This window comes from Haemorhous mexicanus, chromosome 27 (assembly GCF_027477595.1).
Source record: "Haemorhous mexicanus isolate bHaeMex1 chromosome 27, bHaeMex1.pri, whole genome shotgun sequence".
In the NCBI taxonomy this organism is placed as follows: domain Eukaryota; kingdom Metazoa; phylum Chordata; class Aves; order Passeriformes; family Fringillidae; genus Haemorhous; species Haemorhous mexicanus.
In genome coordinates this window covers 5,207,101-5,232,719 of record NC_082367.1, presented here as the reverse complement: position 1 = coordinate 5,232,719, position 25,619 = coordinate 5,207,101, and the positions used below count along the sequence as shown (strand labels likewise).

At 64.4% G+C, this 25,619-nt stretch overlaps 1 protein-coding gene across 3 annotated transcripts; it reads right to left on the bottom strand.

Annotated features, from left to right (window-relative positions):
- Positions 1-86: 86 nt before the first annotated feature.
- On the bottom strand, positions 87-22,497 carry NHSL3 (NHS like 3). Of its 3 annotated transcripts, none has more exons than XM_059868851.1 (7): positions 21,738-22,497; positions 6,010-6,165; positions 5,752-5,807; positions 4,555-4,672; positions 4,092-4,208; positions 1,138-4,005; positions 87-910 (listed from the first exon to the last, which is right to left on the bottom strand). In XM_059868851.1, exons 1-7 carry the CDS (start codon positions 22,480-22,482, stop codon positions 888-890), a joined length of 4,083 nt encoding a protein of 1,360 aa, XP_059724834.1. In that variant the 5' UTR covers positions 22,483-22,497; the 3' UTR covers positions 87-887. The 3 variants fall into 3 exon arrangements, with proteins under 3 accessions (XP_059724834.1, XP_059724835.1, XP_059724836.1); XM_059868852.1 differs by lacking the exon at positions 21,738-22,497 and adding an exon at positions 14,815-15,043; XM_059868853.1 differs by lacking the exon at positions 21,738-22,497 and adding an exon at positions 7,593-7,801.
- Between the last annotated feature and the right edge of the window lie 3,122 nt (positions 22,498-25,619).

The window sequence follows — 25,619 nt, the reverse complement described above, 5'->3', positions numbered from 1 at the left end:
ACATCCAGCCCAAGGGTGTCCCTGGAGCTCAGCAGCACCAGAAGGGACCTGCAACCATAAACCAGGAAGAACAGGAGGCAGCAAGCTTCGGTCATCATTTTTACCAGCCAGGTACAGAGCTCTGAGCAGCTACTCGGCGGCAGAGGGTCAGTTGCTTTTGGTTTGGTTTGGTTTGGTTGAGTTTGCTGTTTAGTTTGGTTTTTGTTTAGGTTTTTTTTACAATCAAAGAAATCAAAATGTGACCCGAGTTTACAGAAACAGAATCAAGGCTCTACCCCAGAGCCCAGGGCCAGCTCGAGGGGCAGCCAGGCCCTTCCTCCTGCTGGGCAGTGGCGAGTGGCCAGAGCCAGTGTTGGCCATGAGCCCCTGTGGCCTTTCCATCAAGAGCCAAAGCCCTGATCCCTCCCAACCAGCACCTCCATCCCCTCCTGTTCCTGTTTGCATCCCCCCCAGGTGCTGTCGTGGCCAAAGCCTTCCCATTCTTTGTCCAAAGTGCTTCCATTCCTCCTGGGCCTGCCTGGCCAGCAGCAGTGGCTCCAGCTCCAGGGTCTTCAGCCCCAGCCCCAGTGTCTTTGGCCCCCAAACTCCTCTGGGTGTGGCTGCTCAGCTCCACACACCCACACTGAGCATCAGCTTGGCAGGGAGGAGGTGCTGGCTCTGGGCATGGGCCTCAAGTCCAGTAAAAAAAAGGCAAAATAAAGCTGTAGTACTTAGGAAAGTGAAACCAACACCATTTTTGCATAAATATCATCAAGGCCGTGGAGGCTAAGGCTGTTTGCTTCCTGTATTAAGTTAGTTGCCAGTTCCACACTCATCCGTTGACCTGCCCAGGTCCCTGAGAGATTTGGATTCCTGTCCGTGGGGCTCCAGTCCTGCAGCGTCATCCTTCAGGCCGTCTCTCCCCGTCTGTCTGTAAAGCAGGAGGAAAGAGCCCATCAGCCACCCCAAATCCCAGCTTCCCACAGCCCTACCAGGCTCTGTCCCTGCTGTCCCAGTGCCTCCCAGCTGGAACACAACCCAGGAGCCGTACTGGGTGTCCAACTTGGGAATTTATCCCTAGTGAATGCATAGCTCAGGATGCTGAGCAGCGAGGCTGAACCTGCAGCAGCATCATCCCGTGGCTCCCACCCCACGTACCTTGTGCAGGGAGGCTCTGAGCCGGCGGCTCCGCGCCGTTCCTGCCTTCCGTCCCCGCCAGCTCACTCTTAGTCCTGCTCTCCTCCACCTTGACATCCCCGTCCAGCACCGGGGAGCCCAACGCCTCTGCCCCTGCTGCCTTCGGGGAGGGAGCCGGCCCCGAGCCCAGCGAAGGCTTCTTGGCTACTGGAGGGGGGATCTTGCCGGGTTTCCGCTGGGCTTGCGCCTTCCCGGGGCCCTGCGGGGCGGCAGCGGCCGGGGCTGCCGAGCGCTGCCCCGAGAAATTCATCAGCTCGGCCACCAAGTTCCTCTTCAGGTCGGCCTGTGCCTCGGGGGACGAGGCCGTCTCGATCACCAGCTTCCTGGAGCTCTTGGCGAAGATGAAGCTGGCGGTGGAGGCCGGCGATTTGCTCCTGGGGGACAGCTGCCCATCCCCGGCGGGTCCCTCGGCTCCGGGCTGGGCCGCTCGGCCACCAGGCAGCTTCTCCGCGGCCTCCCCGGAGGCCAAGGCGGCGGCCTTGAGGTGCACGGCGTGGAGGAGCTGCTTGGAAGGCACCGCGTCTTGGGCGGGAGGCGGCTGCCGCGTGGACAGGGAGCGCCGGACGGGCTTCTGGGGGGCCGGGCGCTCCTCGGGCCCGGCTCCGGCCCCGGCTCCGGCTCCGGCCGCGGGCTCCACGCTGACGGAGCGCAGCCGCACCATCTGCAGCAGCGAGGGGGTGACGATGGGCAGGCTGGCGTCCTCCTTGGCCGCCGGGCCGCTCTTGCTCCGTGACACCGGCTCTTTCTTGGCCTCCGCCCGGGGGCCGTTGGCCGCCTTCTTAAGGCTGATTTGGGGCGGCAGGGCCAGAGCCGAGGGCGGCGGGAGAGGCGGCGGTGGTGGGGGCACAGAGGCCGTGGGAAGGGGCTCGGTGGGGTGTGGAGGCTGTGGAGCCTCAGTGGGTGGCTCTTGCTGCTGAGATGATGAAGACGCAGCCCCCGGGCTCGGTGTTGCCATCTGCCCATCCGCCGAGGCCGAGGTGGCATCGGGCAGGCTGGAGAGATAGGATTCATCCGGAGGGGGGAAGTCTGCCATGGACAGGTCGTGCTCCTCGGGGGCTGGCGGTGGTGGTGGGGGCCAGGCGGTGTCGGTGGGGGGCTCATTGCTGGTCTGGGGGCTCCCCTCCACCTTCTTGGCCGGCGGGGGAGGTGGGTGGTAGGCAGGCGGCGGTGATGGCGGTGGGGACTTGCCATTGGGCTTGGCCGAGGTCTCCTGGCCGGCAGTGCTGGGCGCTGGGGGGGTTTGTGAGGGCTGGAGGGGGCCGGCGGGGGCCAGGGGCTGCTGGGGCTTGGTGGGTGGTGGGGAGAAGGGAGCGGGAACTTTGGGGTGCGGTGGGATGATGAACCGGTCTGAGCGACTGGTCAGCGCCTCGGGGGGGGTCGGGTCCGAGGCCGAGGAGGAGATGGAGGTGAGGGAGGAGGACACGGAGAGCGCAGGCGACTGCAGGGAGCAGACCCGGTCCGGCTTCTGGGGCTGAGACTTGCCCGGGGACACAGCTGGGGGTCCCAAGCCCTTGGTGGGCAGCGTGGGCGTCCCGCTCTGGCTGGAGTAGCCGCTGGAGGGGGACATGGTGCGGTCAGACCCATCGGGGCAGCTCCACTTGGCCTGAGCTTGGGGCTCCCTCAGCACCACCGTCACGCCGGGGCGGCCCCGAGGGGCCTCGGGGGAGCTGGCACCGGCCAGGCTCTCGGAGCGGAGGCTGCTGGTCTCGCTCAGCGCTGGGGAGAACACCTCATCCTCGCCCGTGGGGCTGAAGGGCTCGGGGCGCGGGGACCAGGGCACGCTGCTCTCCCGCTGGGGCCGCCGCTCGGGCCTGGGGGGCAGCCCCAGCACCTTGGGCTCCCCCTCAGCCTTCTGGTGCAGCGAGTAGGTCCTGCGGGGAGGGGCCGGGGGCTTCTTCATCTTCCTGAGGGACACGCTGCGGGTGGAGGAGCGCTCGCTGGCCAGGCTGGCCGTGTCCGAGCCCTCCGCCTGGCTGCTCGTGCTGTAGGCGGGGGACGCGCGGCCGCTGCCCACAGCCAGGAGCCCGGGGGCCGCCGCAGCGAGGCCGGCAGCGGGCTTGGAGCAGGAGCTGGCGAAGCTGGTGGAGCTGTAGATGCTGATTTGGTCGGTGTCAGAGCGAGCCACCGCGTCCGCCTCGCCGTGCGGCCCCGCCTCGGGCTGCCGGTGCTCGCAGCCGCCCTGGGAGGAGATGGTGGAGCTGTTGGAGACGATGGTCTCCGTGGACTGCGAGTGGCTCCAGTTGTCGCTGGAGGAGGAGGGCTCGCGGCTGCGGGGGCCGCGCTCCGAGAAGCGGGACAGGGAGCGCACCGAGGCCGGGCTGGACGACACGAGGCTGCAGCGGCTCAGCGTCCGCACGCTGCTGCTCGTCAGGGCCACCACGTCCACCATGGGTGGCAGGATGGCGTTGGGGATGATCTTGGACATGTAGGTGCCCTGGGGCGAGATGGACATGACGGGGCCCACCAGCATCTCCGGGGGGTTGGCGTAGGTGGTCATGCCCGGCACGGCCAGCGACTTCGGCCTCACCATGGGTGACAGCTTGGCAGCTGTTTTCCTCCCCAGCAAGCTGTCATCATAGTAAACCTTGTTGATGTGCTTCTGCAGGGCTGCATCGGCCTCCTCCAGCACCCCCAGGCAGACGCGGGCGCCGCCGGCCGCGGGCAGGGGCTGCAGCTTCCCGTCGATGGTGGGGATGCGGACGGCGTCGCCCGACACCTGCCCCCCGTTCAGCAGGGGCTGCTGCTGTGCTGCCTGGCTGTCCCCACAGCCCGCTGGCCCTCGCCCATCCACCTCGGGATGTCCCTTTGCTCCATGGCTGTTCCTGAGACCTGGGAGCAGGGAGAGATGACCTCAGCGTGATCTCAAAAGAAGGCAAACACATCCTAAAAATTCCCCTCGCTCCCCCAAAGCTTACCCAGCTCCTTATGGACGTGCTGGGGGATGCCCAGCACTGTCGTCCTCCTCTCCTTCCTCTTCTTGCCAGCCCTCTCTGAGGATTTGGGAAAGGAGTCGTGTGGTCGGAAGGTGGAACCTGCAAGAGGTGTGGGAGGGTCCAGCTGCTGTGAGGCCTTGGCCGGGATGTCCCCAGTGTCCCCAGTATCCCCAGCACTTCCCACTGCCAGAGGTGCTCTGGGATAAGCCAGGCTCAGGCACTGGAACAGGCACCAACTGAACAGTCTGAGCAGGGAGGAGACAGTGTCTGTCTGTCCATCCCCCTGACCCAGCCCCAACGCTCTGACTCAGCCAGAGCTGCTCTCATCTCTCCCAAGGGCCCCCAAATCTCTGTGCTGGCTCCTGGCCACACCAAGGCAGAGCCCAGCTCCCTGCCCCACTCCCCAGCCCCCCTGGCATCCCCCATCCCACAGCCCACCGGGTACCTTTGCGCTGGATCATCTCGGAGCGGATGGAGAGCGCATCCTCAGAGGTGCTGTCCGTGGCACAGGAGGCTGCCCGGCTCCGGAAGGACAGGCTGTCATCCTCCGAGGATGCACAGGACTGTGGGGACACAGAGGGCTCAGCAGAGCCCGGGCTGAGGGGACAGACCTGCCCCGGCCCCGGCCAGGCCCCTTCCCCGCCGCGAACTGACTCTGCAGCCGAGACAAAAGCTCTTCCGAGGGCCAAAGGCTGAGTCAGCCCCGCCGGCATCCAGAGTCCTCCCACCCACCAGGAGCAGGGCTGGGAGCAGCCCCTGGGACCCCGCACGGCTCTGCAGCCCCCCGGAGGGCAGGAGAGACGGGGCTGGTGCGTGCAAGGAGCACCTGAAGGAGGTGCCAGGCTCGCCCCCGTGCCAAGCCCAAAATGACTCCGTGGGTGTTCCCAGCCCTGCTGTGCCCCAGAGCCCCGGGCTGGAGGGCTGCCATGGCTGGGAGAGGGGTGTGGGACAGGGACAGGGACAGGCAGGATCCCCAGCACTCTCTGGACACAGCCCCATGCTGTGTCCCCATCCCTCCAAAGCACCCCTGACATTGGGATGAGACACTTCAGAGTCAACCTGACCCCTGAACCTCACTGCCCCCGTGGCTCTGCCCAACCTGGGGTTCCCAGTCCCCCACTTCCAAGGGGTTAAAGGGGCTGAGAGCCAACCAGAGGCAGCAGCTTGAGCAAACACAAACAGGGTGAGGCACTGGCAGCAGGGTCAGAGCCCGGGGATTGCCAAAGCTCAGCTCAGCCAAAGGAGGGGGAGTTTCCCCTCGTCAGCAGCCAGGGAGGGGCACAGGCACCAGGCTGGATATGGCCAGCAGTCCCCATATGCCACCAGGTCACCCCTCCTCAGTCAAGGCTCCCAGGGGACACCAGTGGGGAAGGGACAGGGGGATGCAGGCACAGGAAGGGCCCTGGCAGAGCCCCACAGGGCAGAGCAGGACGTGCCGGGGCTGAGGATGGGGAAAACAGCTCGTTATGGGGCAAAGGGGACAACCCCAAGGGACACACGGCCAGTTCCAGCCCCACAACCCCTCTGGGCATGGTCCTGCCACCTTGGCTGGTTGTCTGTCTGTCCCCAAACACCACCCAGAGAGGACAGGAGAGCCCCCTGTGTCCCCTCACCCCCAGGAGCACCACAGGGCAGGGCTCACCTGGAGGCTGCTGGTGTCCCCGTGGTCCCAGGCACTTTTGGTCTGTTTCTGCTTCTCTGTGGAGGGAAGACAGAAGGTAAATCCCTCCAGGGGATCTGAAGGAAGCAGCTGCCGAGCTGGCAGTGCCCCCTGCACAGCCCAGCCACCAAATGGACTCTGGTCAGCCCCGTGCAACGCCCACACCGCCCGGCCAGCCAGGAGCTGGGGACAGCCCTTCCACCGTGTCCCCAAGGCCACCCTGGAGCTGGGGACACATACCCTGGTGCTGCAGGGACTTGAGCCCCTGCTGGGCCTGGTTGTGCAGCTCCTCCAGGTGCGGGGGCCGTGTGCTGGGGAAGAAGACGTTGTCGGGACATTCCTCGCCCGCCGTGTACTGCACGCTCAGCCGCTTCTCACCCTCACCCTTGGCAGCGCCTGCGGGGACAGCTGGGTCAGCTGGGCTGGGGGGACATGGCCACGCTGCCACCCAGCCCACAGGGGACAGCACCGGGGGGTGACAGCCACCCCGGGGTGATGTTATCCCGCTCAGCTCCAAAGCAGGCGCTGGGAACACCGAGAGAAATCCCATCCCGTGCCCGGTCGATATTCCGGAGTCAGGATGTCTCTGCTGCTTTTCTCCCTGGGATGTGGGACCGCCCTCCTTCCCCAGCGCCTTCCTTAGCAGCTAACGAGGTAATAGGACCTCGTTATTCGCCCCTGAACTGTGTGGGGCTGGGGGCAGCTGTGCAGGGAAGGGGCAGCACAGGAGGGGATTAAATGTGGAGGGAACGAGGATGAGGATGAGGATGACTTTCCCTTCAGAGCATTGCGTCATTCCCAGGCCTCGCTCATCACCCCAAGAGCAGGGACTCCCCCCATGCCCGGCAGGCTGCGAACTGCACAGAAGAGGGAAACTGAGGCACATCCAGGGCAGAGATCCCAGAGGACTCAAATCCCTGCTGCAAACCCCGCTGGATGCTGAACACCCCGTCAGCCACGCCTGGGGCAGCACAGAGCCTCCACTCCCAGCCTGGCAGCCCCTTCCCCACAGCCACCACAGCACCCTGCAGTGCCCAGGCTACCCTGGCATCACCCAGCCCTGGCATCACCCAGCCCTGGCACTGCAGCACCGTGGCACAGCCCTGCCCACACGCCTGAGTGAAGCCTCAAACTCTTCCTGCCCAGAAAAAGAAAAACAGTTTTGTGGAAGGGAAGGGTGAGGGCAGGAAACCGTCGGGGCTGGCACCCCGGGGCCAGGGGCACCTGCTGCTCAGCATCGCCAGCACCACACAGCACCCCTCATCCCCTGTTGTCCCCGTGTCCCCGCACCCCTCAGGGCCAGCCCAGGCAGGCAGCGAGGCGGCCGTGCTCTGTCTCCAGCACACAAAGGAGCAGGCCTGGAACAATGGAGCCTCCCGCCCTGCCGCCATGCCGGCCTCTGCCTCCGCCAGCACCGGCGCTGCCAGCGGGCACCGGGGCGCGGTGCGAGCGGGCACCAGGGTACGGCACGGCGGGTGCTGCCACACGGATCCCCCGTGCCGGTGCAAAATCCCTGCAGGGGACATAAGACACCCACAGCCCCCCCAGCACCATGTCCCTAATCCGCTTTTCTCCCCCAGTTTCGCCTGACACCCCCCAGACGTGCTCGGGGAGAGGAGCGCAGTGATTTATTCCGGTAACTCCGCGGCGGGAGAGGCCAGGGCGGGGGTGACCTTCCCTGCCCTCCCCCGGGGATGGCAGCCCCCCTGCCCGCTGCGGGTGGGTGAGCAGCCCGGGCCGGGCAGGGGGGATCCCGGAGGGCAGGGGTTGTGTAAGGACAAGGCTCTGCTCCCTGCCTCCCTCCCTGCCCGCTGCTCACTCACCCTTCTTCTTGAAGAAAGCCAGGAGCGAGGAGAGGTTCCTGCCCATGAAAACCACCATGGTGGCCGGGGAGAGGGTCTGGTCCCCAGGGAAGGGGGGCTCTGCCTCCCCCCGAGGCGGCTCAGCCTGTTGTGCCCGGGCTGCTCTCACCCGGCGTGTGCCGGCGGGGCGGATGCCGGCGGCCCCCAGCTCCCTCCCTCCGTCCTCATCCGCACGGGCGGGAGGATGCTCGGCCAGGCGAAGACGCTCTCGCGAGCAGGGAGCAGCCTGAGCCGGGGACGGCTGCGCGGTGGCAGGAGGGGACAGTCCCCGGCAGGAGGGGACAGTCCCAGCTGCGCCCACCGCGCTCCTCGCTGAGGGAGAAGGGAAGAGGGGGCCCCTCCTCTGGCCCCCGGCCCTCCCGCCTCCTCCCACGCACGGCACAGACCACAGGGATCTGTTCTTCCAGGCTCGGGGCCAGCATTTCCCCTACTCCTCCCTCTTGGACCCCTGGGACTCCCCAGGACCCTGCTGGGCACAGCAGCGCTGCAAACCACAGCTCTCCCTTCCACAACAGTGCGGCCAACTGGGAGGAACTGGGAGGAACTGGGAGGCTTTTGCACCTTGGCTATGACACAGCGCAGGCAGCAGGGTGACATTCCCCATGCCAGCCTGTCCCCAGTGTCCCCCAGGACCCTGCCAGGAGAGCCCCATTCCCGGCAGGAACATGATTCAGGACGGGGCCGAGGGTGTTTGTCCTTAGGGACAAGGCTACGTCACGGTCACAAGGGCTGGCAGCACCGGGGGAAAACCAGCTCTGGGACCAGTCTAACCAGTAGCTCCAGCTGCTGCTGCGGAGGCAGGTGAAAGCAGGGGCAGAAATGCCAGGCGGTCACACAGTGGCACTGCCCTGGCACTGCCGGTCACTGTCCCCACCATGGAGGGCAGTGGGTGCCCAGCGCCTCTGGGAGCTCCATCCCCCCCATTTACAGGTGTTTTACCCCAAAAAGTGAACAGCACCCAGTGTTTTCCCAGCAGGCAGCCGTGTCCTTGTGCCCAACCCTCTGCCCCTGCCCTGCAGCTCCCCACGGGCTGTGCCCAGGGTTTGTTCCAGCACGATGCAGCGTGGGCTCACCCAGCACAGGGTCCCAGCAGTGCCTGTGCAGCCCAAGGGACAGTTTGACCTTGTGAAGGGCATCTCTGTGTCCTCAGCCAGGCAGCTCTGGGCTCAGCGAGGATTTCTTCCCTGGAATTCCAGCATGGCCATGGCCCCAAACAGCAGCAGCTCCCTGGCTGTGCCCGAGCCAGCCCCTGCTCCAGCACGGGCAGGATGGGCCCTGCTGCCCACACGCTCCCCAGAAGGTGCTGGTGGGGGTGGGCAGAGGCTCCCCAGCTCTTTTCACAGCACAAGTGGGAAAGGGACATAATTAAAGGGCTGAGGATGCACAAAGCAGGCAGCCACGTGCTGAGCTGAGCCCTGCCCTCTGCTCTGGGCAGCCTGTCATGAGCCCAGAAAGGCCCATGGGTGGTGGCAGCTGGCAGGGACACCGCTCCCAGCTCCACGGGTCAGGGTCCAGCCTTCCAGCTCTGCCCACAGAGATGGGACTGCAACAGGGCCCCCTCCATGGCACCAGAAACTCCCCCAGTAAAGAGAGACTGCCCCTCCTGAGCTGCTGCTGCAGGGCCCAGGCACAGCTGAGCTCCAGCCCCATGGATCTGGCTGATGGCAGCACAGGTGGAAGCTGCTTCCAGGGCTGTGAGGACATTCCAGATGCTGGCAGACAGCCTGGCCCTGCTCCACCTCCCTGCCTGTGGCCCATTGCCCACGCAGAGGACCTGGAGAACATCCCTCACTGATGGAGACGTGTCCCTCTCCAGTGTGACACCGCTGAGTGGGAGCTGAGACCTCCCAAAAGATAATCCAGGGCTGAGCCAGAGCACGACGCTGCCCGGCCACGGAGGAGCCTCGTGGCAGCTCCACTTCTCCCACTCCCTGCGACCTTTGCTACCTCATCATCCTCACCCGGCCAGCCTCACCCCGGCTCTGTCAACACACGGTGAAACCGGCTGGGAACGGGGGCAATCCAGGAGGAAGAGAGCTCCCGGTGGGCTGGGGAAGCCGCTGCAGCTGCAGCCGCTGCCGGTAGCAACACGCCCGGTTGGAGCCGGTGTCCCGGCCCCTGTGCATTCCTTGCGGTGCATCCCGGATCACCCCGTGCCCTCCGGGCTCGGCTGACACACGTGCCTTGGCCACACGTGGCAGCGGGGCTCTCCCAGATAAGGAGGCAGGCAGCCTCTCAAGGATGGGCTCCCCAGCTCGGAGCTGGTACCTGCTGCCGAGGGAGCAGAGCATCCCTGGAGCAAGGCACAGGAAGGGACAGGGAGCCCCAGGCACCCTGCCCTCAGCTCTGCCTGAGACAGGGTTGGGCTCCACAAGGGCTGAGACCCCACAGGAGCACGGCCAGGGCTGCCCAGCCCGATGCTGCAAACAGAACTCAGCGCTGGCCCAGCTCTCTCTCTGCTGCTCTTCAGCTGGAGAGAAATCCCCAGCTCCTGTCCCCCTCCTCGCCAGGCCTGTGCCTCCTGCGAGCAGCAGGTTTGGCCGGGCTCGGCTGCAAACATCCATCTCTGCCTGCTCGGCACTGCCCCGACTTGCCTGCTCCGCGGGTCCTGCGGCGGCAGCAGCGGCTCCCTGCCCGCCCCTCCACCGCCACTGACTCACCGCCCAAAAATGGGGAGGAGGGGGAGCTGGAGGCGGGCGGGAAGGGGCTGCGAGGTCCCCAAGGGGACCTGTGTCCTGCTCTCAGCAGGATGGAGCCTTCGCCTCCCTTCTCACGGCAGCCAGAGCAGCGAGAAGCCCCCCTGGCCCACGGGGCTGGTGCTCTCCCACCACTCAGGGGGTCCCTCCCAGCACCATCCAGGCCTGGGGCTGCTCTGCTTGTCAGCTGCCACCACGGGCATGGATAACACCAGTGGGGTGCACCATGAACCCCATTCCTGAGAGCTCCATGGAGCTGTCAGGACACGGATGGACCCTGATGGAGCTGTGCTCCAGTATCTCAGAATATTCTCATTTGGAAGGGACCCTATCCAGCCCTTCTGCTCCAGCATCCTCTCCCTCAGCTCCCTTTGCAACCTTCAACTCTTTAGGGTGTCTGGGAGCCCCTAAAGGCAACCAACCCGTTCCCCAAACCCCAAATCAGCACAGCATCCACGCCCTGGAACACCCCGGGGGACCCTGAGCACTCCAGGCAGGGTAAGAGCACAATAATATTGACAGTGGCTCTGGCCACACAGCCCCTGCTGCCAGCCTGCCCTGGGCCACACCTGGGGGGCTGCTCCAGCCAGGAAAACATCTCCAGCAAGCAAATAAACACTGCCCCATCCACGCTGCTGGCTCGGCTCTCAAACACGATCCCACGCAGAGCCTGAACTAAAATTAATTTCAACTGGGAAAACAAACTTGGATTGTTTTTTTCTTCCTCTAAATCACAGCGCAGAAAGCTGCCTGGTCTCACCTCGGTGAGGCAGCAGGCCCTGGAGAAGGAGCTGGTGCAGGCTGAAATCCCACTTGGAGCGGAGCCGCGGCTCCAGTCGCCTCCAGCCACGGCTGCTGTCATGACAGGAGCACTCGGGGTTGTGCAACTCGCCCTGACCTCGCTGCTGTCCCACAGCGCCCCACAGCCAGCCCTGAGGTGACACAGAGTGTCTCCTGCTCCCTGAGTTATCCCAGATCTCCCAGATCTGGGCCGGGGGCTGGCAGCAGACCAGAGGGGGTCCTGGGGCAGAACCACCCCAGTGCCCGGCTGTGCCTCATCCCAGCCCCTGCAGCAGCCCAGCGAGCCTCCATCCCACCACGTCCCCACCCCGGAGAAGCCACCAAACAGGTTTGAAGGTAAATAACAGCCTTCCCCAGCCAGGAGCCGGATCCGGGCGGGAACATCCCAGCTGGGGAGCGCAGGGCGGGAGAGGGAAAGAGACACAGAGGGTGACACCGGTGGCACTGTGACCAGGGGTGGGCCACTAACACCTCCTCCTTCAATTTCCCGGAGCTTTGTCACCCCCTGATGCCCTTCCCTCGGTGTCTCCAGCTCCCCCGGTGCTCCGGGCTGGCTGTCCCCGGCCCGTGCCGTTGTTTGCAGGGCACCGGGTGCTCTTGCCACGGCAGAGGCGTTGCCTGTCACAGCAGGCACCTGGCTCCCCGCAGGAGCCAGCCCGGCAGACGGATTAAGGACAAGACGTTGCAGGTTTTTTCCGTGCACGGATCCCCCGTCCTTGCGAGCAGCACCCAACCCCGCGGGGCTTTTCCAAGGAAACGCTGCGGAGGTGCCGATCCTCCCGTGGGGACGGACACGGCCGTGTGCCATCAGGGAGAGGAGCTGCCACCAACACGGGGTGGGGGATAACCCAGAGGCACAGGGCAGGTCCCACCCCCGCCTCTCGGTGCCGGGAGCGTGCCAAGCCGGCACGGCACGGCACGGCACGGCACGGCATGTCAGAGCCCAGCTGCCTGCCGGGGACAGCCGCGGATGGCCTCCTGCCCTGCTCCGGGAGCAGGAGGGGGCACCGGGAAGGGCTCGGTGTCCCGGACGCTGCAGGATGCTGGCTGGAGGAAGCGCCTGTGTAAATCTCGGCGTGTCCCCCGCCGGGACCGGCCCCTGCTCTCATCCGCCCCCCGCGTGTTTGCGGAGCCGGCCCAGCGTGGGGCTGGCACGGAGAGAGCTCAGAGCTGCTCAGCCCACACTGGAGCTGCCCCGCAGGAGCCGGCACTGCCGAGGGGCTCCATGGCTGCTTCTGCTGCTGCTGGGGACGTTCACAGCCACAGCCACCCCTGGGGCGTTCGGATACCCCATCCCTGGAAGTGCTCCAGGCCAGGTTGGGGTAGTCTGCGATAGTGGAAGATGTCCCTGCCCTTGCAGTGGAACGCGATGAGCCTCAAGGTCCTTTCCAAATCAAACCATTCCATGGGTTTTTTTCCCTGCGAGCCGCCCCAGCGGCCACCGAGGTGACCCCGCACCCAGAGCTCCATCGCCACTGACTCCGCGGGGCGCAGCCTGGCCAGCAGCCACGTTCCTGCGCCCTGACTCAGCAGGGCCCGGCGGGGAGTCCCGATAAGGAGGCGATAAGAGGCTTCGGTCTCCCTGGGGCTCAAGGACCTTCTCCGGCATGGAGGAGAGGCTGGGGATGCCCCCGGAGCAAGCCAGGCCCCGCTCTGGCATGGGGAAGTGGGCACGGGGTGCGTGGGTTTGGCACCGGTGGGCAGAGTTGGGTGGGCTCAGCGGCAGAACCACCCCGGAGCCCTCGGCTGTGCCCACCATGTCCCTGGGGACCCTGCTCTGTCCCCTCAGCACCCAAAGGCGGTGCCCACACCTCTGCACACATGGCACAAGCACAAAACCATCGGCCAGCGCCTGCCCGGGGCTGGTGCGCCAACACCGGGCACGGCAGGGCCAAACGAACCTTGCAGTCACCAAAGAGACAGGAACTGGGGACGCTGCTCCTGCCGCCAGCCATATGCAATTGTTCTCCAGCCCAAAATCCAGAGGCACCCAGGGTCGTGCAGGGGGAGGCGGCAGCGGCGGCGGGGCCCGGCACACCCTGCCCCCAGCCGGTGATCCCGGCTGCGCCCTCCGAAACGCTGAAGCGACACAATGCAAATTCTTTGGCTTTGTGGCCGCCGCGCCGTTGCCATGGAGCCGTGGCAGAGAACAAACACAACTCGCCCCATGTTTTCTCAGCACCTTCCACCCCACGGCCTTCGGCCCCAGAGGCAGCCCTCGCCTCCCGGGATCTGCCCCGGCTCTGCCGGTCCCACATCCCGCCCGTTCCGGAGCATCCGAGATGGAGCAGGGCTCCCCCAGCCTGCCCTGGGGAAGGGAGGCATCGTCCTGGTTCGGGATGGACCAGGGACAGCCAAGGCTGGCAGGGGATGGGGAGGAGATGGAGGTCTGGGCAGGAATGGCACGTGGGAAGGGCGAGGATGTGCCGGGGGCTGCAGCTCCAGCCCAGCCTGGCCAATGGCACCGAGCCCTTCCTGCACGGAGAGCACGACCAGAGGAGCCTGCGGCCACCCAGAGGAGGATGTGGAGAGCCTGCAGGGAAGGAGATGCTGTCCCAGCACGGCCATGGGTGATGTGTGACCTCCTGCCTCAGTTTCCCCATGCACTGAGCGGATGTTCTCAGCCAGGACATTCCTGCACCCTCTCCCTGTGCACCTGTGGGGTCTTCCCCATGCCAGGCCCCACCTCTGGGATGGCTTTGCTCCGAGTGCTGTCCCCAGGCCTGTGCAGAGTTGACTCCAGGCCCTGTTTACCCTGGGCTCTCACGCCTGGCTGGCTGCTGCCTGTAAAGGGGAACAGGGCAGGAGGGACAGCAGGGCCAAGGATCCCACAGGGCTGGTGGGGGAAAACCCCCCAGTTACCCCTGGGTCCTGCTAACCTGCTCCTGTGACCCTGCCCATGTGCCTCCCAAGGCTCCTCCTTGCCTCGGGCTGGGCTGGGGACACAGGGACAGATTAATGACACCAGTGGGAGAGCCAGCAACCCCGGGATGGGGACGATGTTACTGCGAGAGACCCTCCCTGCTGGCATCCCCCTGCTCTGATGGAGGAACCACGGAGGGAGCTCTCCAGGCACCCCAGGGGTTCACTGCCCCACGCGTGGGTCCAGCCTGGCGTGGGACCCTTTCCCTGCTCCTGGTCCCTGCAGGAAAGATCTCGGTCCCTGCTTCCTGCTGGGCTTTCCAGCATCCATGGAGACGGAGCATAGAGCAGCGGGGCAGTCGGTGTGTGGACAGACGGACAGACAGACGTAGAGCTAGGGGGGAGCAGCCCCTGCAAACACTCCCAGATCGCCGCGGCACGGGGTGGGAGCGGGGGAGCGGGGAGGAAGGCGACGCTGGCAGCGCTGGGATCCCACTTGGAAAACAAATCAGTAACTAATTGGGATCCCACTTGGAAAACAAATCAGTAACTAATCCAGCTGATCCCGTCCCGATAGCGCGGCCAGCCCACGCAGCTCCCCGGCACAGCCCTGCCCGCAGCCAGGGGAGCTCCCCCAGCCCCACACCGGGCTCGGGGGCCGATCCTGCCCCCCCAGCACCGGGAGGACACAGCGAACCCTCCCCTCACCCCCGCTCCTGCCCAGCCCAGCCGAACACCGGCAGCGAACTTTCCCAGCGCGACCCCTTCCAACTCCCGGAGCTGGGACCCCCACGCCCATCCCCAGGTATCCCCAGGGCTCCTACCTGCCCTGGGCTTCCCGGCGCGGCCGAAGGGCCAGGAGGAGCCGGGCTTGGTGCCCGCCGGGCTCCTCTTGCGGTGCGCGTTGCCCATGAGGCCGCTGCCGCCTCCACCGCGGCCGGGTGGAGGGCACCGCGGTGCTACATGGCCGAGCCGAGCCGAGCGGGCTCCGGCGTGGCCCGGGCGGCCCCGGCAGACGGCGGCGCTCAGCCGCCGGTTCCCATCGCTCCGGCCCCGGCGGAGCTGAGCGCTCGCAGGCGGCCGTGCCGGAGCCAATGGTGCGGGCAGAGAGGAGGGGCCTGCCGGGATCAGCCGGCGGATCGCAGCACCCTCCCAGCCCCATCCCTCCGCCGGGGATGCCTGGGTGATACAGAGAGGCTGAGCGGGCTCAGGGTGACGCCCCGGTGGCCAAACATCCCCGAGCAGGGCGAGAGCAGCGCGGGGATCTCGGCTCCGGCCGCGCTCGCACCTCCCTGGAGTTGGCCACGCTGCCACCACTTCGGGCTGTCCCCAGCTCCAACTGCTCCCAGCCCTCCCCCCTCGGTGGGTTTTGGGACGGAGAGACCTCACCCAGCCCGGCCAAGGTTAGGACAGGATTACCAAGGCTGGAGCAAAGCGCCCGAGGCCACGGGCTGGGTCCTGCCGCTGCCCAAAGTCGGGGCGAGCACCCACATGCCAGCCCCACGCAGCCTGGCGTGGGTGGCAGCCCCCGGTGCCCTCCCCACGGCCCCTCCTGCCTCTGGGGCGAGTCACGAGCACTTTGCTCACACTGCCGGCACCTTCCCGGGCACCTCAGCCTCTCCCTGCTCCAGTCCCTGCTCCAGCAGCTGGCAGGAGAAAAGCCACGGCAACTGCTGCTCCAAAAGCTGCCCACACCACCCGGCCAAGCCCCTCCACGGCCCCTTCCCGAAGGCCACTTTTCCCTCCTGGTTTTTAATTAGAACATTAAATGCTGCGAGGGCAGGGAGGGGTCAGCCAGGCAGGCAGCGGTGGGCAATTCCTGCTGGCAATGTTTATGTTCCTTAGGTGATTCATCAAAGGCTGGGATAAATAGGAAGGAGGGTTTTGTGGGAAAGGCACAAAACCGGGGAGGTAGTGCAAGAAAGAAAGGAAAAAATTAAAGATCAACCAGCAGCTTTGTCCTGACCTCCCGAGGTGATCGGCACCGAATTAATCTTTGGACTTCAGTCTTCTCCTCAGCAATGGAAATATTGATGGTTCAGCTCCTCAGCAGCTTGGTTGGGTGCCCAGGGCACGCTCAGCTGGGCAGGGACTGTCCCCGTGGGTTTGCTGCCCCATCTGCCGTGGGAGATGAGGGCATCCAGTGGGAAAATATTCCCTGTTTTCCACTCCTGTTCACAGGACAGCCCTTCCACCGTGGGCATCAGGGATGAAACAAGGAAACAAACAGTGGTGACAAGAGCAGCAGATCAGAGTGACTGATCTGTGCCCAGTGACTGTGGGACATCATTTCTCCTCTGGTCAGCCAGGGGCATCTCCGGGCTGGGACGAGGCTTCCTCCCACTGCCCAGCACCTCTCAGCATCCCAGGGATGTCCATCCCAAAACATGGACCCCCCCCCGTGTGCCACCCAGACCCCTCTCCAGTGCCCCAGGGCGCTCCTCTGCAACCCCCCCGAACAAATCTCCCTGTGCAGCTCTTGTTTCTCTCCCTGGGAGAAGCAGGGAGGCTGGAGCCTGCCCCAGATCCAGGGAGACACTTCCCCCTCCACTCCCAAAACAGACGCCCTCCCTCCCTCCGTGCTAGCACTTGCTCAGGCAACGCGGCCACCGAGGCGTCCCCGCCCCCGGGCACAGCCCGGGCTGTGCCGGCAGAGCTCCGGGAGGGAGCCAGCCCCGGGCGCCCCGCGGAGCCCACGGGTGCCAAAAATACCGAGTGGCTTCTCAGAACTGCAGTCACTGGGATGGGGTAACTCCCAGCCACGAGGAGCTGCAGCTCGTGGTTCAGTCCCTGCCGGATTTGGGGGGCTGGGAGCAGCATGGGGGGCTCCAGCACCTGAGCTGCCCCATTGCTGCTTCAGGGAACAAACCCCCCTGAAAGCTGAGGGCAGGGCTGCTCTCATCCTGCATCCCAGAGCTGATGTTGCTGTGAGCAGAAATCTGGCTCAGGGAGCCTGGGGACAGCTGAGCACCCCAACTCCCTGCTCCGTGTTAGAACCTCAGTGCAGCCCAAAGGGGAGGGGAGGGGAAGGAGGGGAAGCACCCTCAGCCTCCCATGGGGAGCTGGGGGCCAGAGATGCCAATTCCAGGCAGAATCTCTTCTCCAGGCCAGAAATCCCTGGTTTGATTCACCGAGAGAACTCTGATAAGAGCTTGGAGCAGCAGAGAAGTTGTTCATGAGATACAGATCTGGTCAGCGCAGCGTGACTGCCCCAAGCACATCTGATCTTCCCAAAGTCACCCATTGCCTTGGTCAGAGAGGCCAGTGCAGGCATGGGGACCCCTCTGTGCTCTCACAGGGGGCAGATCTGTCCCTCCTGGTGCTCTGTCCATCCTTCCTGCTGTTTCACCCACTCCTTCTGGAGTTTTCTAAACCTGGTCCCATCTCCCAGCAAACACAGAGCAGGAGCTGAGCTGCCTGAATGAGAAAGGAATTCAGCCTTGTTCCCTTCACAGGGAACTAAAGCTCAGCGAGGCAAAGGTAACACAAAAACCCCACTTGAGATCCCCAATCATTAACAGAAATACATAACCAGAAGGGTTTCAAACGATTTCCTGCTCCAGCCGGAGTTCAGGCCGGCTCTGCTGGTGACAGGTCCAGCTCCAGCCCCCAGAGGTGGAGGGAGAGCAGCTCCCTGCTCAGGGTCAGGTGGATTTTCTCCATGCACAGCACGCCCAGCCCAAGGCTCTGGCTCCTGCTTGGCAGGGAAATGGTTTTTCACTTCATCCTTGCCCAGCTCTTCACCTTCCAGCGGGTTCTGTTCCCACTGCTGCCGGAGCTGCAGTCAATGATGATATTGTCTTATGAAACCAGAGCTCCCTTGCACGGGGGAAACATGACCCCGCTGAAATCGCTTTATCGGATCTTATGGAACGTTATTCTCAGGAGAAATCCTCCCGGTTGTCTCCAGGTGGAATAGCTGTGGTTGCAGACACACCTCTCTTTGTTCACCGGTGCCAGGCCGGGCCAGCCAGGGGATTCCTGCTGCTCACATTTGCTGAAGTGTCACTCTGTGCCTCTGGCAGATTAACAAACCCATTCCCACACACACGGAGCAATCCCCACGCCTCTCCCCTCTCCCCTGAGCTGACAAGCTCAGGGCTCAACTGTGCTTACACCAAACCCTGCGTGGCAGCAGAGGATGGAGGAAACAATTGTCCAGGGAGATTCCACAGCTCAGCCCCACATTTCCTTCAGGGCTCACGTGCACCCCACCCCGTGGCATCAAATGTCACCAGCACAGAATCACGGAATTATTAGGGTTGGAAAACCCCTCCAAGATCATCAAAGCCAACCTGTGATCAAGCCCCACCTTGTCAACCAGCCCAGAGCACTGAGTGCCACATCCAGCTGTTTCTTGAACGCCTCCCAGTGCTTTAAAACCCTTTCCATGAAGGAACTGAGCACGATCTCCACCAGAGCCCAGCCCCTCCACCCTCTGCTCACCCTGCACATGGCAAATCCCCAGTCCCAACAAGCACTTGCTGCTGCTACAAAGCAGCTGTGAGCATTGAAAGCTTTATTTTTAACATCCCTATCCCCCACCCCGGTTCAGGAAATCATTGCTGCTGGACTAAGCTGGCATCAAAAAGATTAAAACAAAAAAAAAGGAAAATAAAAAAGCCAACCCTAATTTAATATTTCTGGAACATCGATTCCTTCACTTCATCAAGGAATTAAGAGGAATGTTGTGAAAGCTGGATAAAGCAGCAGCCACAAAAACAGACTAAATCCTCTGGACCCCAGCAGCAGCTCATCCTTCATCCCAGAGCTGTGCTCACACCTCTGCACCCAGAAATCCAGCCCAGGGAGTGGCAACAGCCGGGCACCCCAAATCCTTGCTCTGTGTCTGACCCTTGGCACAGCCCAGCTGCTCAGCTCCCACCCCGGGCCTTAATCACTGCCCTGCCTCCAAAGGTTATTGTGGAAATAAACACGGCTGGAACAGCCTCAGCACCTGCAGCCAGCAGGGCCCATCCACCCAAAGAAGGCACAGCATCCAGAGGATGCAATTCCAGCTGGGATGGAGCCATCCCCCCACTCCCAGAGCCGCTGGTGTCCCCCAGAGGCGGCTGATGCTCGCCCAGGAGGGGGATTAGGGAGCCTTTCCTCACAGCTCAGCGGTTTGGGCAGCCAGAGATGGGATTGCTGATAGCCAGGGACCCACGGGACTGATCCAAAGTGGAAATGCTCTCATCCTCCCTGTGCCTGATTGCAGCGCTGAGCAATGCCAGCCCACAGCACAGCGGGTGGATCTCAGGAATGAGCCCTGACCCACGTGCACTGGGATGAATTCTCTCTCTCTCTCTCTCTCCCATCCCCTGGAGCCCTCCCCACCCCCAGGATGGTCGGACACGCCCTGTCCCAAACCCCCTGGGGAAGAGCAGGGTGATGGATCACGGGCCTGATCCAGCATCCCCAGCAGCACACGGACACAGGGAAAGCTGAGGGCACTCAGAGCCCGCCGCAGCTCTCTCCTCTCCCCCTGCCACAGCTCCCAGCTGATGTTTGGAAGAATTCCCAGCCGGTCCCTCTGCACCAAGGCTCGGCTGGTGATGTCGGCGCTGCCTCCGGGCAGGTCAGAGCCGCGCGTGGCACAGCTCCCCAGAAAACACCCGGGGCTAACACTCCTTCCTTCCCACAGCCCAGCCCACCATGAGGCATCCTCCAGGGATCCTCTTGAGGCATCCTGACCCCCATCCCCCGGGGAAACGCCATCCCCATCCCACGGGTGGATGCCGGTAACCCCGGCGGGTGCCGGCGGCGTCCCGAGGGCGCAGCGGCCGCAGCGGAGCCGGAGGCGCTGGAGCAGGGAGGGGTTCCTGGCGTGCTCTCCGTGCTGGAACTGCACGGGGAGGCTGATTCAGTCATGCAGGCAAGCTGCAACCGCTGCACATCCGTGCTGAATCTCCCGCCACACCGGGGGAGGTGAGAGGGGATTTGGGGCACCTCCCGTCCCATGGGATGGCAAAAGCACAGACAGAAGGGAAGAGTCCCCAGGGCTGGGGCACTGAACGGCCCCTCCACCACCAGCACGGGCTGTGGGCACTCAGGAGAGCTCTCCTGGATGTATCTGATGGGACAGCAGGGTGGCAGTGCAGTGACAGAGCCCTGGCTGGCACAGCGAGGTCCCCGAGCTGTGACCCTGACAGGCCGTGACTTGGCATTTTGAGGATGAGCTGGTGAACGGTACAACTTCAGGGGAAGGGAAAAAAAAAATGGAAAAAAAGGGCTGGCAGAGCTGCTGGGGGCGTTTCTGCCGTGAAGAGGAACATCACATGCTCCGGCACATCTCGTTTTTTCTGCTCAGGTTTCAGTGCTGGGCTGAGGCAGCGGCGTCCACACACGGAGGGCTGGGAAGGAACCACCAGCAGCATCTGATGGATCAGCCCAGGAGAGAGCTCAGCTCTTCCCAAGCCTCCTTTCCCTTTCCACGGCCACTCCTGTCCTAGCACAGATCCCCGTGTGCTGCTCCACACAGCATGCAGGCTTGGATGCCTGGGAATTCACTCCCTGGAGCAAATTGAGGAAGAAAGTCCCAGCTGACACCCTGCTGCGCTCGGGTGCCACAGGAGAGGCCTCTCCCTTGGCAAAAGAGCCAAAACATCCCTGCCAGAGGTGCCTGCAGGGAGGGCAGGGGTGTGACACAGACGGTGTCCCCGACAGTGTGGGGTGGGACAGGCTTTTGGGGTGATGCCCTCCTCCTTGGGACATCCACTACTGCCAAAAGAGCGCCGAGGAGAGGAGCATGACCAGACAAGCCAGCACCCATGGCTCTGCCAAAGCTCCCTGTCTGAGCCCTTGGATCCCCAAAACACAGCTCCAGGATGGCCAAGAGAGGGGACCCAGAGCAGCTTCCCCTGCAGGATTGTCCTGGTCAAGGTGGCAGGGACGTGGAGGCAGCAGCCACCAAGGGGCTGGGGTGAGGGCCATATCTGGGACAGGAAGGGCCACACCTGGAGCACGCAAACACCCTGCCCAGGAGGAGGAGGAGGAGGAGGTGGCAGCGGCTGGCATCCCTCCAGATTTCCCTCAGCCCCAGTGACCTTCTGACTCAGCGCAGGAGAACCTACCCAGTGAACCGGCACCAGCCCTCGGGGCTGGGGCCAGATCGTGCCAGGGACTGCTGGATCCATCCTGCTGCCACCATGGCCACCATGGCCACTGCCACCACCACTGCCACTTCCTTCCCCCATTACTGCCACCATGGCCAGCAACACCACCCCACCTCTGTCCTCCTGTGCCCCCTCTTTAGCCACGTCCGTGGTCACCATCTCAACTCCTGCTCAGCCACCACGGTGACCCCTCTTTGGCCACCTCCATGGTCAGCAGCCTGACCCTCCTTGGCTTCCACTCTAACACCTCCTTAGCCTCCATGGCCACCACCTTGACCTCTCCTTCACCACCTCCTCCATGGCCACTGCTGTGACTCCTCCTTGGCCACTGCCACAACGCCTCAGCCACCACCCTGAGCCCTCCACAGCCACCAACCTTAGTCCTCCTTGCCCACCATGGTGAACCCCACCCCAACACCTCCTCGCCCACTCCCTTGGCCACCTCTCAACGCTTTGCCATCACTCCAGCCCCGCTGTGGCCACCACCGTGACCCTCCTTAGCCACCACCGTGGCCACCACCTCGACACCTCTTCGAGCAGCACCCTGAAATCTCCTCGTCCCCCTCCGCTGTGGCCACAACCGTGACCCCTCCTGAAGTGCCACCGTGGCCACCTCCCCGCCCGCTCCTCACCTGCTCCCTCCGTCCCTCCCGAGCTGCCGCCGTCCTTGGGCGGCCGCCGCCGGCCCCGGAGCCAGCTGAACGCCCGGCGCAGCGAGTTCGCTCGGGCCTTCTTCCGCCGGGGGGGAGCCCCGGGAGCCCCCGCCGAGCCGTCGCCGCCGCCGCCCCGCTCCGGGTCCCGCTCGCCGCCCGCCGCAGGTGCAGCCCCGGCGGACATGGCCGCGGCGGGCAGCGCCCCGCACCGCCCCGCACCGCCGGCAGCCGCTGCCCATAGGGCCGGGCCCGCCCGGCTCGGCTCGGCTCGGCTCGGCTCGGCTCGGCTCGGCTCGGCTCGGCTCGGCTCGGCTCGGCTCCGGCTGCAGCCCCGGCCCGGCTCCGGGCTCCCGCCGAGCGCCCGGCGCCGACGGAAAGTTTCTGTGCGGGGCGGGGCCGGGCAGCGGGAGCTCCGCCCGCACCGGCCCCCGCCCCCGTCGCCCGCAGGTGGCCCGGGGGCGTGGGGACCGGGGACCCTCCCCTTGGTGCCGCCGGGGTCACTCCCGTGGCTGCCGGAGCTCCCCGAGGTGTTCTTCCCTTTCCCTGGTGGGTCCCGGCTTTGTCCCCTCGCTCTCGGGGCGGGGGGCGGCGCGGGGACAGCGGGGGTTGGTGCCAGCCCTTGGGACCCTCTGTGGTTCCCGGCCGAGGTGCTGAGCATCAGCGGGAGACAGGGGGAGGAAAACGGAGAAGCACCGAGCGGAGCGCGGAATTCCAGCACCGTCATCCCCGGGGCGGCGTCCGCTCATCCCGGGGGGCTGGCGCTGGATCCCGGGGGGCTGGCCCCGGCCCCGGCCCCAGGAGAGAAGCCGGAGCTGGCAGCCGTGTCCTGCCCTTGCCCTCCCATCCCGCAGCCGCCACCGGTTCCTCGCCTGACGGCCCCGGGGGTGACGCTCGCCCTGTCACCGCCGGTGGCAGCGCCCAGGGGGACACCGCGCTCCGTCCTGGGAGCACCCGAGGCCACCAAGACGCTGCCTGCAGCCTGTGCCACGCTGCTGCTTGCTGCTAAGGACAAATCAGCTCCTGAAAACGGAACGACAGAGGGTGAGGGGGGTTCAGCCTCCTGGCGTGGCTCCCCAGGCTCTGCCTGAGGCCAGGAGAGCTCCAGGAGCTGCCTGGGAAAGGGAATCTGGGGAAGGATTTCACTGCCCAGGACAAGCTGGCGTTGCTCAGGAGCATGACCACTCCAATCTGATCTAGATTAGATTTCAGGAAGAAATCCTTCCCTGTGAGGGTGGGCAGGCCCTGGCACAGGGTGCCCAGAGCAGCTGGGGCTGCCCCTGGATCCCTGGCAGTGCCCAAGGCCAGGCTGGGCAGGGCTGGGAGCACCTGGGACAGTGGGAGGTGTCCCTGCCATGGCAGGGGGTCGGAACAAGACGAGTTTTTAGTTCCCTCCCAACACAAACCATTCCATGGCTCTGTGATCCAGCTGAGAGGGGACAACAGGACAAGCAGGGACTGGGCTGGAGCAGCAGCAGGTCGGTGACAGGAACGTGGCACAGCCCAGGGAAGGATCCCAGCAAGAGCTCAGGTGGTTTCTGCTGCATTTCCACGCTCCTGGCTCCCAGGGGTTTGGGTCCCAGTGTTTCCTGCTGGCTGTGTTGGAGCCACATCCTTCCCGGACACTCCCAGGGCCTGGCCACACGCCCAGAGGAGTTTGCCAGCTGCTGGAAATGCCTGGAAGGGCTTCTAAAGCAAGAAGGCTCTCCATCCCTCAGGCTTCCCAGCACATCAGCATCTCCTGTGGGATTCAGGCACTGGCTCTTGCATCTTGTGGGCTGTGCAAATCTGAGCACCCTGCTGCTTCCCAGGAGCACCAGTGACCAGGGATGGGCATTTGGTTCCAAATCCAGGGTGATGCTGAGGAATGGCCGGGATTTGCTGGGCTTTTGTGCCCCTGTCTCACATTCCCCCTCCCCCTCACCCATCTGAACCCAAACTCAAGACTGAAATGAGCACTGGAAGGAGTTGGGCAGAAATTTCCCGGCACCTCTGTGCCCCCCCATGGTGCCAGGGGGTTGATTCCTTTCCAGGATGGAGGCTGAGAGTGTCACTGCTCCCTGGGCTTTGCTGACCCACGTGGAGCTGAGCTGCACTGAGGAGATTCTAATCCCCAATTAGGGTGTTTGTGTTGACTTTCTGCTGCTGGCTCCAACTTCTGAGTCATTAGCCTCCAAAAAAAACCAAAAATATATCCCATTTTTCATCTTTCCTCTCCTCGTGTGGCAGCAGAACCAGTTTGAAAAATATTTCTGCACAGAGTAATGGAGCATTGTCCAAATAATCACAGAGAGAGAGGGGGAGAGGATCAGTTACACTGCGGGGGGAGCTCCCATCACAGGGGCCAGGGAAGCACAGCAGGAAGGGGAAGAGGAAGGTTGTCCCAGCCCTAGAAATTCCAGGAGCTCCCCAACACTTCGTGGAGACCCCCAGAAATCTCCCAGAGAGCTCCAGCAGCGTTCCCAGCTGGGAGCTCATTTCCACTTGCAGGGCCAGGATGATCACAGGACCCTCCTGGGGACAGCAGCTCCCAGCAGACCCAGGCACAGGGGAGGCAGAGACTGAAACGGGGATCCCTGGGAAGCGAAACCCAGAATAAAGCAGCCAAACCATCCTTTGGCAGCGGTGGCATGGCACACTTGAGCAGCCACAGCAGCTCCTGGGCTGTGCTCATCCCTCCCCTGCCCCCATTTCCGTCCCTTGGCGGGGACACGGAGCCCTGGCTGCTCCCTCATTACTCATTAACGCCAGGACAAGGTCCTCCCGCATCCCTCTGAGCCCCGTGGGTGCCCCGAGCAGGAGCTGCTGGCCCCAAACCCCTCCTGCTCCCGGTTTCTTGCCCCAGGGCATGGAAAAAGCCAGCGCGGAGCCTGGGCCGCGGTGACCCCGCTGGCGATCGTTGGGACACGGGGACTGCTGGTGAATCAGCTCAGTTGTAAAAATGGGTTTTAAAAATGTCACAGGGAAAGGGAGGCACTGATGTCCTTGCTCAGGGGTCGGGCACGTGGAATGGGATGAATAAATAGAAGTTAGGGTCTCTCCTTCCCAGCTCCCTCATGCTGGAAGGGACAGCTCTGGCACAGCCCAGGAGCATCACCCCTGTCATGGTGACAGGGACAGGTGGCCACAAGAGGCATCTCCTGCTCCTGTGTGAGCATCCTGAACATTTCCAGGAAGAGAAAAGCCCTGGGGAATGCCAGCACAGCCTCGGTGCCGTGCGGGATGCCAGGGACACATCAGAGCTGCCCCCAGGCTTGGCACAGCCGCGGTGGGGCTGACAGCGAGTGCCAGCCCCGGCCTGGGGTGTGAAATCCCCTCGGGTGTGACACAGGTGCGGCTCCGGAGTGCCGGGGGAGCTGCCGGGACAGGCAGCCTAGAGGCAGATGTTTAACCCCAAAATCCAAGCGGGATGTGGGAGCGGACTGGCTCCAGGAATCCCCGCAGCTGGAACCGCCCCCAACCCCTCTGCCTCCCTGGTGTCTCCCTGAGGAGTTCCTCACTGCTGGGAGTTTCCTCATCCCCCTCTGGGCAGGGAAAGCGGGACCCAGCAGGACCCAGCGGGACCCAGCGGGACCCAGCGGGACCCAGCAGGACCCAGCGGGACCCAGCGGGACCCAACGGGACCCAGCGGGACCCAGCGGGACCCAGCAGGACCCAGCGGGACACAGCAGGACCCAGCAGGACCCAGCGGGACCCAACGGGACCCAGCGGGACCCAGCAGGACCCAGCAGGACCCAGCGGGACCCAGCGGGACCCAGCAGGACCCAACGGGACCCAGCGGGACCCAGCGGGACCCAGCAGGACCCAGCGGGACCCAGCGGGACCCAGCAGGACCCAGCGGGACCCAGCAGGACCCAGCGGGAC

Coding starts and splice junctions, on each gene's coding strand:
- NHSL3 (XM_059868851.1), bottom strand. CDS start 22,482: ATGACGGTGCTGGAATTCCGCGCTCCGCTCGGTGCTTCTCCGTTTTCC. Junction 5,808..6,009: donor CAAGTCCCTGCAGCACCAGG/GTATGTGTCCCC, acceptor TTCCCTCCACAG/AGAAGCAGAAACAGACCAAA. Junction 4,673..5,751: donor GGGACACCAGCAGCCTCCAG/GTGAGCCCTGCC, acceptor GTGTCCCCACAG/TCCTGTGCATCCTCGGAGGA.